This window comes from Rhipicephalus sanguineus, chromosome 5 (genome assembly GCF_013339695.2).
Source record: "Rhipicephalus sanguineus isolate Rsan-2018 chromosome 5, BIME_Rsan_1.4, whole genome shotgun sequence".
Taxonomy (NCBI): Eukaryota; Metazoa; Arthropoda; class Arachnida; order Ixodida; family Ixodidae; genus Rhipicephalus; species Rhipicephalus sanguineus.
Window position 1 is genome coordinate 77,165,038 of NC_051180.1, and position 15,220 is coordinate 77,180,257.

The following is a 15,220-nucleotide window of genomic DNA, read 5'->3' on the forward strand; positions in this document are numbered from 1 at the left end:
TGGCGGTAGCTCAGTGGGCTAAACGCCCGCCAGCCATCGTCGCGGACTTGAGAGGTCATGGGTTAGATTCCCGTCAACGGAACTTTTTCTTATAGTTTTTTTTATTTGCCATTTCATGGCGTTCATTTTGCTGACATACTTGCGTGACGGAAATACGTCATGAAAGTCTTGGTGGACCCCGGCATAAAACACTTCGTGTTAAAAGATTGATGACGCGGCACCTGGCAAGGCAAGGCAAGGCCACGTCGTATAAGCAGCAATTTGCTTTATTGAAGTGTAGCGTTATACAAAGAAGTAGCCTCCGGTTATTTGAAGAATACTTTGAATTGATATTTGACCCCGACGAGGGCGCCCCTACAAGAAAGTGCAATAGGGCGATTCGCGGCCCCCATGCGACCCTAACGCATAGGTTAGTAGATCTACTCCCGGTGTTTGAAGCAGAAATGCGCCGCGGTTGATTTTTTCACCCTCTGCGGCTGTTTCTAAAACGAGTTTCTGGGCCCTGTTGCGGCCGAGGCTCGGGGAGTAAAGATCGTTGCTGGTCTGTCTTGGACTCGTCCCTGAGCGGTTTCTGGGCCAGGCGCAGCCACGAAACCCCACAAAAGCCAACTTGGTCGCCCGGGGCGTCGGATGGCCCGTTCGCAACGTATAATGCGGGAATGGTGCCATAGTTGCGACATAACTATGAAGCTATGCATTGGACGTTGGGGCTATGCAGACGGCTCTGATACATTGCATAGTACACGTTTCCTGAACCTAGAGAGCAAGCTGGCTTCCTCTCTAAGTTGGTTAAATTAAAGTATTTCGGTTATCTGGTTTGCACTTATGCTGGTAAAGATTTTGCACAATACTGCAAATAAGCTAATCGGTCTATAAGTCTTCAAGTCTTTTACGTCTCCCTACTTACGTATTAATATGATGCGGGCTGATTTCCAACTCTCAGGTACCTTTAATGTTCTGAGGAATTGAGTGCAGTGTAGCATTAAGTGCAGTGTAGAGTGTCGTACTACTTCAAAATAAAATCCCCCTTCCCTCCAACCAATCTTCACGAAAATCGACTGTTATGCCGTCTTCCCAGGCAGCTTTCCCGCGGGGCATATCGCATATGACCTATATAACCCCATTGATGGTCGCATATGGAATTTGAATGTCTTGCCTTACTTTTATTTCACTCGAGTATGAATTATTTTTCTGTGAACTGTTCAGGCCTTTGCCTATGCAGAATCGCCTATTCCATTCCCTACCTTCATCTCAGAGCCACGGAGACCGAGCAACTCAACAGACTCATTCGCACTGCCTATAAAACTGCTCTCCATCTTCCTAAATCAACAGCCACAGATAAATTACTTCAACTAGGGGTGCACAACACTGTGGGAGGGCTCGTAGAATCGCATCTCTTCAGTCAATATCAAAGGCTATCGCTGACAGAAACTGGTCAAGTACTCCTGTGCTGACTTGGAATCAATGTTCCTGGTCATACCACGGCCACGCACACACTATCATTCGCTATTAGCAGCAGCCTATGCATCCCGCCACTCCCCAAAAACACTCACCCAGAACATAATCGAGCGAGACGGGAAGCTAGAACCAAGGCTCCTCACAAGCGCTTCCCTCCTAATTCTCCAGCGTCGGCTTCAGCTATAGCCGTGTTCACAAATTTTTAAATGCGAAGCATTTCTTAGCGAACCTCTGCCCCTTTGAGCGTTTCTATCTATCTATCTATCTATCTATCTATCTATCTATCTATCTATCTATCTATCTATCTATCTATCTAGCCGCCTACGTCTGGGTGCTCTCATGGTCACCTCCTTAACTTGGTGTAGATCAAAATTTGCATGGGAGGGAAAGAGGATTTGGCGAATATGATTGCTGGGTCATGACATGAATAACGTTAAAATCCTGTCGCGTACGTCGTCAAACACTTTCCACTAGACAAGTGTGGCACATACCCGTTTACCACGGGCCGCGGTGTACGGGTATGCGCCACAGGTGATTGACAGTATATCTACCCAGGAACGGCGAGAACAGACATTGGTAACTTAAATGCTAGAGCGTTAAGGAAAACCAACGTCGGCAGCGTTGACTCAACGAATGGAAAGAATAAAAATTACGATCCCAGCAGGAATCGAACCCAAGCATTCTGCGTGGCAATCAGGTATTCTACTACTGAGCCACGCCAGGTCTATCAACTGCAGCAAGATGACAAGTTGGGCCAGTTGGATTACGTTAATAATTGAAAATTTTGTTGAAGCGCAATTTTGTTGAAACGCTTTAATAAGCCCATAGGTTCGAAAGCTTGCTCCGTAAAACACAGAAACATGTTCGTGAAGTGCGTAAAGGGAGTGGTATATATGACACCTTTTTCTTGTGGAAAAGTCTACATAGGCCAGTCGGGAAGATGCGTGAACGACCGCCTTAGAGAACACCACGCATCTGTTAAGGCATCAGGCAACTCTCATCTTGCAGATCACTGTAGAAAGTGCGGATGTTACCCCGTGTTTAAAGAAACAGAAATAATATTTCGGCACAAGGATCAGCTAACACGCGAGATAGTGGAATCTTACCACATCCGAAAGAGGGGACTTGATTGTGTTAGCCAAGCTACGATTGTTCTGCACGATAAAGAATACGCGTACCTCGACACTTAGTTTTTGCAAAATACTACTTGACAAATAACAGCGACTATTATGTAATCCCGATACGAGTGATTTCTGTTGCACCCTGTTCTGTTGCACATGCGCGATGAGCCATGTAACCGCTTTAAATACCTTTTTCTGATCAATAAAACTTCAGTTGTGAGAGCAAGCGCTGTCCTTGTCAGTCTCTTCTGTCCGTCTGTTTTTTTAGTGCGCTTCAACAAATTTTTCAATCTATAAACTGGTTTGGAAAAACAGCCTACAATTGTGGTTGTGGTGCTGGCTATCTAATTTTACAAGACAGCAATAAACATTACATGATACTCCTACGATTTGTACTGCTACGATACAGGAGTCATATCAGATGAACGTCTGTAGTTCCAGTGTTGGCTCCTCTTTTATAGCAGTCTAATAAACATTACATTTGTATTCCTATGATTCAGGATGCTATATTGAAGAATTGCTCGACCCCGGAGGAATACATTAACGAAATTTACATATGATATCCACATCACCGCACCGTAAAGCGCACTTCGTCCACCAGAACGACGCAGTGTCCTCTTCATTTCTTACGAGGCTGGGCGATGGCCTCATGCTGACAGAGGATGATGCCAGATTAATTGACAGCCGCTTTGTAGACTAGGCTACGTAGGCCGCATACGCCCAGGTAGTCTACGAATACGACAAACACCATCCACTGAAGTTGGTCTACGTAGCACTATCCAGGCCTACCAGCCTCGACGGCCTATACCTCACCAACACGAAGGGTGGCTTCAGGTTCGGACATGTCGCCGGCTCTGTCGACAGATAATTTGTCGACGAAATGATCGAGGCATCCACGAATTCCAACAGCTCTACTATACCACATACTTCACTACACATGGACCCCTCGTCATCACGATCACGACCGGATCCTATAACAAGTCATGACCAGCTGCTGGTGCTCACTGATCATGGTGATGATGCCCTTGTTCAAGAACTGTCAAGAACTTCTTGCACACATGCACACGGGTTCGTGAAACGTGTGTGTGTTCTCGGGACACGTATAAGCACTACATATCAGCTTACCGCATCTGGTTTTGGTAATACCCACGTTGCCATTGACACCGTTACCCAACCGTAAACAACTGGTTATATAACACATATGCTGCTCTTCAACATATATATATATATATATATATATATATATATATATATATATATATATATATATATATATATATATATATATATATATATATATATATATATATATATATGCGTTTAAAATTTACACAAATCTTTAGCGTCATTTTGTAACGTGTCGCTCAGTAAAAAACGTTACGCCACAGTCATCTACCCGCCACATGCTTCGCATAACATCGACTCCCTCGATACGTGGGATCTGCCGAATTTTTAATCTTTTCAAACTTCCACCTTACCCTGAATTTCTGCCTTTTTTTAACATATACACTGTAATGATTAGATGTAGACGGGACATCACGTACAAATGAACTGTAATGAATGTAAGCATAAATTTCCATTTAAGGGTACTTGTTAATGCTCGTGTATTTGCGAAAATAATCGGTTCTGTTCTTGTTCATTGCCACATGTGCAGCGGATGTCGAATGGAATCGTGATGCTGTACTTTGAAATGATAAATGATATGTAAGTGCAGTATCCCAATTAGATTTGAAAAAGTGGTATTGCATATTGCCGCTTCGAACAGGCTTCATTTGAGGACACATCTGTGCAAATTGGCACAATCACTGCAGATTCAGGTGGTTACAACGTTTGTTTCACTCGCTGGCATCGCTAATCATTGCTTCCAATATTGACTGAAAACACGCCATTCATTTCTGAAGCAGGCTTTTTTTACACCAAAGGTCCTAAATAATGCATTTGGGTCACGGTAAGGTTTTGTACGCGAAAGGGAGCAAAAGAATTTTGGAGGCTCTCGAGAGCGAACTATAAGTGCTTCTAAACTGTAGGTCCCAATCAACGAAATCGTTATTGATACGAGAGCCGGTGCGTTGGTGAGTTATGTGCTTTTGCGAATTATTTTGATATAAAAAGAAACATCTGCATTGCCTAATCTCCAATTATGATTAAGCTTGATGTCTTAGACTGAAGAGATTAAAGTAACGACTTGAAGTATTCGTACTATTTCGCGCTTCAATCCGTATGATCATCATCATCATCAGCTTAATTTGTGTCCACTACAAGTTCAAGGCCTCTCGCAACCATATCTATATTATTTGAAGTAATTCTATTTTACACCTGCGAACTTCCTAATTCCGTCACTACATTTAACTCGCCGCTGTCCTCGGCTAGATATCCCATTTATGGTTATCCATTCCATTGCTCTAATTGGCTTTCGGTTGTCTCTCCCACGCATTATGAGAAAGGCCCAGGTTCTTTGTTTTTTGTTTAACGTGAACTACAAAAGCAACTACCCTGTTTGTTTCCTGACCTATTCTGCCGTCTTCTAATCTATAAATGTCACGTGTATCAGTTTCCGGTCCATTGCACGCTGTGCGGTTTTCGCTCTTTTCTTTTTTTATCGAGCTTGATTGTTATCCTCCCACTTTCAGCCGCATATGTTATAAATGGCAGTTTACAGTGACTATGCACTTTTCGCATTATGAGCAGCAGCGTATTGCCTGTCGTTAGTTGAAAGTGTCTCCTGCAAGTGCTCCTTCGCTGCTTATGCTTATCCTTCGGTGAATTTCCTAATTTGTGTTCGTAATAAACGTATATATACATATGTGAATTACTTGTCTTGTAGACCCCTAAGGCTGGTTGTTAATCATGTACTCCTTCACTTTCGACAAGCTATTGAGCATTCTCTTTGCCTTCATGCTGCTCATAGTTAGCCATAAGAAAGGGAAAATAGACAACCACCCGTTTGTAGGACGAAGCCACAAAAATTCGAAGCATGAAAATCTGAAGCACGAATCCTAAGGAATTTAAACATGTTTTGAGTGCTCCCCCATGATGCAGTGCTTCCCATACTGCTCATATCTGTACTGACTCGAATAAGTTTTCGTAGTGTAATAAAATTATATCAAATGCTACAGAGAAAGCTGTTATGAGATGACAACAACGGCCGTTTTTGGCGCCTTAGTTGTCCGCCGCCGCCACCGGTGTCCGTAACCGCCATCACACAAAATAAGAAAAAAAAACGAAATAACAAAAGTACCTGGGACAGAACAGGGTTCGTACCTGCGCCCTCTGCGTGGGAGCCCAGTATTCCACCGCAGAGCCATGCCATTTTTTTTCTTTATTACATGGACGGAAACCGTCGCACTTAGAGTGATATTATAAGAATTAATAATCGGGCATATTTAAACACATATCAAACACAGGAAACCAGTGTCGAGCGTGCTTGAAACTCCTTTGCAAATAATATAGAGAGGGGCGAGGATAGTAGCGAAGGGCGTTTCAGCTCCACTAACGTGAAACATGTGGAGGGGCGAAGCATGCTGTGTGCGCCGATGTTTCCCTGAGCGAAATCACTGCAAATGGGCAATGAGAGACAGAATAGAGGTTAGACACAGAGACACGCAGTCCGCTCTTAAAGTGCACGCTGCGAATTTTTATTGTCTAAATATGCACAAGAGAAATCTCCCACCGGCTGCATTGCAGGTCAAGATCCAGCGGTGGCTGGTGAACGGTTGCAGTTGGGTTTTTTTTTTATCAATAAACTCGCTAGCGGACGCTGCCTGCGTTGGAGTTGACTCTCGCGGGGAAGGGCGCGTTCTCGTTCCTTGCGAGCTGGTAGTTCAGCGTTCATCGCAGAAAGAGCGTTTCGATAGTCAACGCGCGTCGTTTGTCCTATCTCGCCACACTGTGAGCGCTGAGGCGGTTGCGCCCTCTCTTGCGCTCAAGCAAATGGACCGTCCCGACAGCAGACGACGATGCACGATGCACGCCGATACGCCGAGACCCTGAGGTGCTTCGCCCCTAAAAGGCCGTATACAGGCTCCATGTCGGGAAGAAACCACATTAACATATGTAATATAGCGTCGTAGAAGAGTAAAACACCAACCAGACGTCACACAACGCAACTTCTGTAACCAGGCGTCACACAATGCGAATTGCGCAAGGAGTGGTTTATTGAATGCTTCCAACCCATTACAAAGGGCTCTGCCACAGTTCTTCATCGTCATCAGCCACAGCATCAACAAAGTGCACATAATGCCTTACCTTACAGGTGTTTAGCGGGTAAGACGGTCCTCCGCAGAATGACTAAAAATGGCATAGTGGCTGCTTCCCTACTTCACAAAAATTATAGTGATCTATAGCGTAGTGGTACCTCGCAATTGCACTTGTAATGGTTGCCGAGGAAGCTGATAAGGCCCCTATGGTCAGTTTCCTCACGGTCTCAATAAAGTTGGTGATATTTTTGCACGAGATGTGTGAAGCTTTCTCCTACGTTTTGAGACATTTTTTGCAAAGATCTGTGCACTAGAACGCGTTTTATTGACTTCTGTGGTTCCGCGCCTACGAGAGCTTGGTGGCTCTCCGACGCCGTAGGCGTTGCACGGCTCGTGCGTCATGAGCCAGGTTGAGGTGGTAGAAGGGGAGGACCTTTCCCCGGAGGAGATGCTCAAATGGCGACAAACGCACATCTACGACGCCGCATATCAAGACTCACTTCGTAAGGACGCCATCGCTGCCACTGCCAAGGCTGCTGTATGGCAACAAATGATCTCCAAGAAAAACAAAGTGAGACCTCCCAAGCTACCCGAAGGTTCCTAAAAGGCTATTTTTCGCATTCGCGGAGGTTTCAACGCCTCCCGCTTCAGTCACTTCCAACTTTCTAAGCTACTCTTTACGGCTGCCGGTCTTCCAGCCACCATGGAGCTGCGTCAGGACGTGGTTACGGTCAACCCCACCACCAACACAGTTACCCTCAGTACGGAGAGCTATGACCGCCTGACGAAATATCTCGCCATAAAGTCGCTCATGGTCAACGGCCAAGAGCACGAAGTCGCCTCCTACAGCGTTCCAAACTCCGAGACATGCAAAGGCATCATCTACATCGACAGGGTATGCCTGGGAGAAGTTATCTACGAAAAAGATATTCTTCCTATGCTTCGGGAGTGCAACCCAGAAATGCATTTTCTGGAAGCCAGACGGATGGGGAAAACTTCTGACGCAGTCATCGTGACTCTTTTGGGAACGAAGGTTCCTTTTTGGGTCAAGTATGAAATGGCAATGCTCCGGTGCAAGCCTTTCCGACAAAGGATGGAAGCCTGCACTCGCTGTTGGACTGTTGGACATCGGCCAGATGTGTGCCCTACGCATAAAGAGGAGACATGCCGTAAATGTGGAACTCTGGATCCTCCGCCTGACCATGTGTGCATTCCGAAGTGCGTGCTGTGCAGTGGAAGCCATGAGACTGGATCCATTCAGTGTGCACTACGGTATAAGCCCAAAACACCACCCCGCAAAGTCGACAAGACGCCTCCTTCACCCAAGACCAAACCACCTCTTCCAACCAAGAAGCAGGGACCTCCTTCTAAGAAGAAGCAAGAGGACGACTGGCCCTCCTTGCCAGCTGCTCCCCCCAGCAACAAACCAAGCCCTCCTCAGGTAGGCTGGCTCTCAGTAGCTTCCCACAGCTCACTTAACGCTAAACTTCCCGATGCCCCCATCTATGCCCTCCTACAACAGATTAAGGAAGAAAATCGTGCCCTGCGTAAACAGATTCACGACCTCTAAACCCCTTCGCTCTGCACAAACGCTCCTCTCTCCACAACCGTTCCGGCTCCTCAATCCGCTACTGATAAACAACCCAATATAACAACTCCCTCGATCCGCGAGAATGACGATCAGTCCACAACCATGGACACTTCTCCTCCTCCCACTATTGGCAACTCCACAAAGCGCAAATCTAGCGATGATGGTAGAGATGCTTGGGAAGAACACGATAAGCTGAGTCGTAAAATGGCAGCACACATTCGCAATTCTAACAATCGCTCTGAGGCCGTTGAAAAACGCATAGATTCCGTAGAAACTAAGCTTAAGTCCCTTACCTCTATCGTTCATGACCTCAGCACCCATATAAGCGCCAAATTTAGCCAGTTTGACGAGAGATTTAACCACGTTGATGATCGATTCAGTCAAATTATTGAAAGACTTGACCGATTGCATGGCCGCGTCCCCTAGGCGCTCCGAAATAGTTGTGTGGCAGTGGAACTGCAGGGGCTTTTCGAAAAAGAAAGCTAGTCTGCAACAATACATAGCAAATCTCACACAACCACCTGCAGTCATTGCTCTACAAGAAACGCATGGTCGTATTAAATTCCCTGGTTACAATACATTCCAATGCACAAGATGCGAACGTCCCAATACCGCAATTCTAGCCCAAAAACACTTAACCGTTACTTGTACTTATTTTGATGGTATCGACATTGATCATGACTTCGTAGAAATACTTCTTAAAAAGACCAGGTCGGCTCCCATTTACCTCCTTAATATTTACAGCAGTCCGAACTCGAAACAACACAGGTTTACCGTCCTTTTTGCTCGTGCTAAACAGGAAGCCCGGAGAAATCCGCTCCTCATTATTGGCGATTTCAATTCTCCAAATCAGCTATGGGGTCACACAACATCCACACCTAAAGGACGAGCTTTATGGACCCATATACAAGATCACCAACTCACCCTGCACAATGACTTTGACATACCTACCCGCTTAGGAAATAGCGTCTCCAAAGACACATCACCAGACCTCACCTTCACCTCTCGGGTTAACTTAGCTAAATGGGAAAACCTTCAAATCAATTTCGGTAGTGATCACTACGTCATTCAGACCTCTTTTACTTTCTTTCACAAACCCTTTAACACCCAACCTCCCAAACTTACGGATTGGGACAAATTTCGGCAAACTCGCGCGAATAATGCTCCCGGTTCTATAGATGATTTACAAAAGTGGATCAGCCAACTCCAAGCAGATGTTGACAAACACACAAGAGTTATGCCATTTGATACCCCGTTCCGAACAGTTGATGCCAAACTGTTCCACATGTGGGAAGCGAAGGAATCGCTATTAAAACGCTGGAAAAGACACCGTCACAACCGCAGGCTTCGCATCCGTGTAGCTAGACTCGATCACGACATAGATGCATATGCGACCCAACTAGTCAATCAACAATGGGGTCAAATGTGCGAGAGCATGCACGATAATCTCAGTAGTAAGAAGACTTGGCAATTGCTGAGACATTTGCTCGACCCATCGACATCGCGCGCTCATCACAGTCATTACATCACTCGGTTATTGCACCAACACAATGATAACATTCCCACTCTTTTTCAGGAGCTTGCACAATTGCACCTCCCCCTCACTACAACTCACGAGCAATTAGATTATAAAGGCGAGGTCAATGAACTTCTCGACGCCCCAATAACGGAGACAGAAGTTCGACATGCCCTATTTTCCCTTAAAACTACATCTGCCCCGGGTATCGATAATGTAACTAATAAATTACTTCGAAATCTGGACGACAAATCGATCTCCGCCCTTACAGATTACTACAATCACTGCTTCAATAACAGCTCCCTTCCGAGCTCATGGAAAGCCGCCAGGGTAATCTTTATTCCTAAACCTAATAAGCCCTCAGACATAGCTAACCTTAGACCAATTTCCCTAACGTCATGTCTGGGCAAAACTCTCGAACATGTCATTCTTAATCGCTTAAATAAGTACACAGAAGACAATAGGTTATTCCCACCAGAGATGATTGGCTTTCGCCAATCGCTCTCTTGCCAAGATGCCATGCTGAGGCTCAAACATGACATCCTTACTCCCAGTGGTAATAAAGATACCCAAGCCATCCTGGGGCTCGACCTTCGCGGTGCGTTCAACAATATAGATCATGGCTATATCTTACGCGAATTAGACAAGATTAACTGTGGCAAGAAAATGTATGACTATATCCGTGAATTCCTTACCAACCGCACGGCTATCATTAGTCTCAATGACCAAAATTCGCCCCCAATCACCCTAGGTAGCTTTGGCACACCTCAGGGATCTGTCCTCTCACCGTTCCTCTTTAACATAGCCATGAGGTCTATTTCTGAGTCGCTGGCCCACATACCGGATCTTCAATATTCTTTATATGCAGATGACATTACCATATGGATGAAGGGTGGATCCGATGGCTACATTCAAGATACCTTACAAGAGGCCGCAGATGTGGCGGCTACAACAGCTGGGCTTATGAACCTCGAGTGCTCGCCAGCTAAATCTGAGCTGTTACTTATCTCAGCTAATAAGCGCGACAGACCCAGCATTCAGATAAACCTGAATGGGAAGCAAGTTCCCATTGTAGACAAAATACGTGTACTAGGCATGCACATTCAATCTAACAAACTGAACACTTACACACTTCAAACGGTTGCTGCGAGCGTTGACCACACAACACGGCTTATAGGAAGGGTCTCGAATAAGCACGGTGGTCTTCGCGAAGCAGATTTAATAAGACTTGTACAAGCATTTGCCATCAGTAAAATCACATTCTCCCTCCCTTATCTTCACCTCACAAGGCCTGAGGAAGATAAGGTTAATTCACTAATACGCAAGCTATACAAGTTTGCCCTTGGAGTGCCAAGTACAGCCTCTACTGAGAAACTTTTGGCTACAGGCACCTTGAATACCTTTAGTGAGCTCGCAGAAGCCCACCTGACAGCTCAGTACCAACGCTTATCGAACACCCACACTGGTAGACATATTTTGAACTGCCTAAATATTATCCCAGCACCGATGACCAAAGAGAAATTTAATATTCCCCATCAGATTCATGAGAATTTTGATATCCCTCCTCTCCCTAAAAATATGCATCCTGTTCATCACGAGCATAGAAGGCAACAACGAGCTAAATCTCTACAGAAAAAGTTCTTTAACTCCAAAGATGTGGTCTATGTCGACGCCGCAGAGTATCCGTGTGGACAGAAATTCGCTTTATCAGTTGTTAACTCCACTGGCAGTGTTGTAACGGCAGCATCCATTCGAGCCTCGTCTTCGGAGGAAGCGGAGGAGGCCGCGGTGGCACTCGCCGCAACAATTGCTAATTCGTCTCTCATTGTAAGTGACTCAAAAACTGCCATATACAACTTCGGAGCGGGTAGGGTTTGTAAGACAGCCCTAGCCATTCTCTCTCGTAATCCGCCATCCCAACTTGTTACATTAATCTGGACACCAGCTCACGCAGGCCTAATTGGTAATGAGGCGGCTCATGCAAGCGCTCGAGCTTTCACGATCCGAGCGCAGGCTAGGCTAGGGGACGCTTCAGAAACCAATAATCTTCCTCCTGCATTTACCTCTAAAGACAGATTGGTTACGTACCACGACATTTGCGGGCATTACCGCCTAGGTCGCCAAACCCTCCCGCCTTTACTACGTCAGTCCTCACGCAGCCGCGAGGTTCTATGGCGTAGACTACAAACCCGCACTTTTCTTTCCCCTGTCTTACGCCACAAAATTTACCCCGGGATGTACCCTAATTCGAACTGCAAGTTTTGTTCTGTCAGGCGAGCGGACCTTAACCACATTATGTGGCAATGCAAACGTCACTCCCCTCCCCAGAGCCTTCGTAAACAATTAAGTAGTCAGGAGCTGTGGGAGGCTGCCATGCGCAGCTACAACCCCGCACTTCAGGAGGCTATCCTGAGGTGGGCTGAGGTGGTAGAGGAGGCCTACCGCGAGTAGGATCCCTCGCCTTCATCTCGCAGCCCCTTTCCCTTAAGATGGGATAAATAAAGTTATTTCTCTCTCTCTCTCAATAAAGTTCTTTCCTTCGATCTCTCTCTTTCTCATGTTAACATATGGTAATAGAGTGGTGGGAGATTGAAATAACAGCTGGGTGTCATACAATGAGAATTACTTAACCTAGAGTGAGTCGTTTAAGGCTTCCAAACCATTACAAAGGATTCAGCTATAATTTTTCATCGTCATCAGCTGCCGCATCAACAAAGTGCACACCTTACAGATGTGTAGCGGGTACCTGGCTTTTCCGCAGAATGAGGAATAATGACGCAGTGGGTGCTTCCCAACTTCACAAAAATTATGATTTATGATGTAGTGGGTACCTTGCAAGTGTACTTGTATTGGTAGCCCCAAGAGATTTCACAACGGACTCTAGAAATGGCGCTGTTTCAGCTTTCGCTGTGAATGTGCTGCGCATTCCGCGCACGCCTGGTGTTTTTTGTGCTCAGCTTTCTCAAGTACCTGATTTATGATATTGCTTTGATCCATTGCGGGGCTCGGCCTTCCCGAAGCCGGCTTGCTCTCCACGTTGGCTAAAGCCAAGTATTTCTGTTATCCTGTTTGAAGTTATATTAGTATATATTTTGTACATTACTGTCAATAGGCAGATGGGTCAGTAAGTCAAGTTTTTTACGTCTCTTTTCTTTGGTATTAAGATAGCTTTCGCATTTTTGCAGCTCACTGGCAATTTTGATGTTCTGAGGCAGTAAGTGTAAAGTGTCACATATTTATTAAGTATAAGATCCCCCCCCCCCTTGCAACCAATCTTTGCTTGACTGTTGTGTCGTCTTATCCACCCGCTTTTCAACACGTCATATCACGTGCGGCTTTACTAACGCCATTGGTAGCTGTATATGCAAGTTCAATGTCATGTACGACGTTGATTTAAATCGTGGATGACTGACTTGTCTGCGAACTGCTGAGCGTAAGGTAGAGGTATTCTTCCACCTTCGCTATGCCGTTAGAAATCATAATAACATTGCCCTGCTTTGCTTTTAGTGTGAATAGCGGCCACATGAAAACAATTGGCAATGATACTTGTTGCCTTCGTTAACAACAAATCAAAGTCAGGGTTACATGTGGTTTGTAATGGTGTGGATCGAAAAGGTATTTTGTTTTCTTTTATATTAAGCAGATCACTCACTGACTGAAGTCGCAGTGTGCGGAAGCATCCCTAAGACCGACAGATTGAGAAGTTTCGATGATGGAATTCGCTAGGACGCAAATAGTGGACGGTGAGAGATACAGCATCGTGCGCGAGCCGCAGCTAATCCAGGAAGTCTTGCGGTTCGATCCAGGGAAAGACGACGTGGTGCTGGTGACTTACCCTACATCCGGAACTCACTGGATGGAGCAGATAATGCAACTCATTGTCTACCGAGGGTCGAGTGCTACGACACACGATGAATTTTGCAAGCGGTCCCCGTTTCTCGAGGAGTACGGAGAGCTGATCTCGGAATTCACGACAAACTCGCACCCGAGAATTCTGACTACCCACTTCAGACCCGGATTACTTAAGATCAACCAGTGTTCCAAGTACGTGTACGTCGCCAGAAACCCGTGGGACTTGTGCGCCTCGCTGTACGACCAGTCTCGACAGACTCCGCTGTACCCTTTGCGGGCGACGTTCGCCGAATTCCTGCCTATGTTTCTCCAGGGAGACGTGCCATACGGCAGCTACTTTCAGCACGTCAGCGCTGCTTATAAACTGAGGAACGAGCCGAACGTCTTCTTCGTCACTTATGAAGAGGTAGCAGGAAACACAGCAGGGGTTGTTGTACGCCTCGCCGAATTTCTCGGAGTGAGCCACGGAAAGGCAGTTCGGGAAGATCCTGCACTACTGAACGACATCGTCCGAAAGTGCAGCACCAATTTCATGAAAGAGATGATGACGGTTCCCATGAAGGAAATGGCTAACGTGGTGGTAAAGAACAAGAAACTTTTGCCCTTTTTAAATGTTCAGGTACCGAAAGAGAATGCGAAAGTTGTCAAGTTCGTGCGCCATGCAAGAGTGGGTCGATGGAGAGAGGTGTTTACAAAGGAGCAGCTTAGAGAAACGCTTTTGCACATTCAGGAAATTGGGGACACCGGGTTTGTTAAGCACCTCTGGGGCAATATATGGCGAGATGTTACGGAAGCATCGAAATAAATGCTGTTTCATATCTGACCTGCACAATGAATAAATATTAACTTGTGCGCTTGTGCAAGTTCTACTTCTGCTTAGTTTACTTGTTTCTAAAACTATACACTTCGTGTCAAGAGTCTTTCAGAACGCTAAAGAACACTCAGCACGAATAGACAGTCGCAATCAGGCGCACCCCTAGAGCGGTACACCTAAGCCAGACACCCCTAAGCCACATCGGCAGGTAGTTGCATCTGAAACAAAGAAGCTCTAAGATATCGGCATACGCAGTTCGCAAGTGATGTTATCTCATAGAATGAGGAAATCGGGAATGGCAGATTTGTAAACGCACCCCTTACCAGGTCACATAAGATATTGTAGTTAGACACGGGAAGTTGCGCGCAATGAAGAGCATTTTACCACAAGGATTTCTTGAATTGGTTCATTACGACATGAGAAGCCAATATTTTGAAGCGGCACGAAACCATGATGCAAGGAGGCGAGCTTCAAACGCTTGCCGCTCGCCCCGTCTAGCCTTCGCAAGCCAAATCCCTTCCCTGCCCTCTTCAGCATGGGAACAAGATGATCACATGGCGCGTACGCATCAATACGTCATGTGCACGCAAGGTCACGTGCGCACGTTTCCAGAAGCTGGCTATGCCGAATGCGCTCTCGCAGACCACTGGGCTTGTAACCTATGGCTGAGCA

General features: G+C 45.9%; 1 protein-coding gene across 1 annotated transcript; it reads left to right on the plus strand.

Annotated features, from left to right (window-relative positions):
- Nucleotides 1–13,594: 13,594 nt before the first annotated feature.
- On the plus strand, nucleotides 13,595–14,539 carry LOC119394727 (sulfotransferase ssu-1). Its single transcript, XM_037662036.1, has one exon. The coding sequence runs from the start codon at nucleotides 13,595–13,597 to the stop codon at nucleotides 14,537–14,539; it is 945 nt and encodes a 314-aa protein (XP_037517964.1).
- Nucleotides 14,540–15,220: the final 681 nt, after the last annotated feature.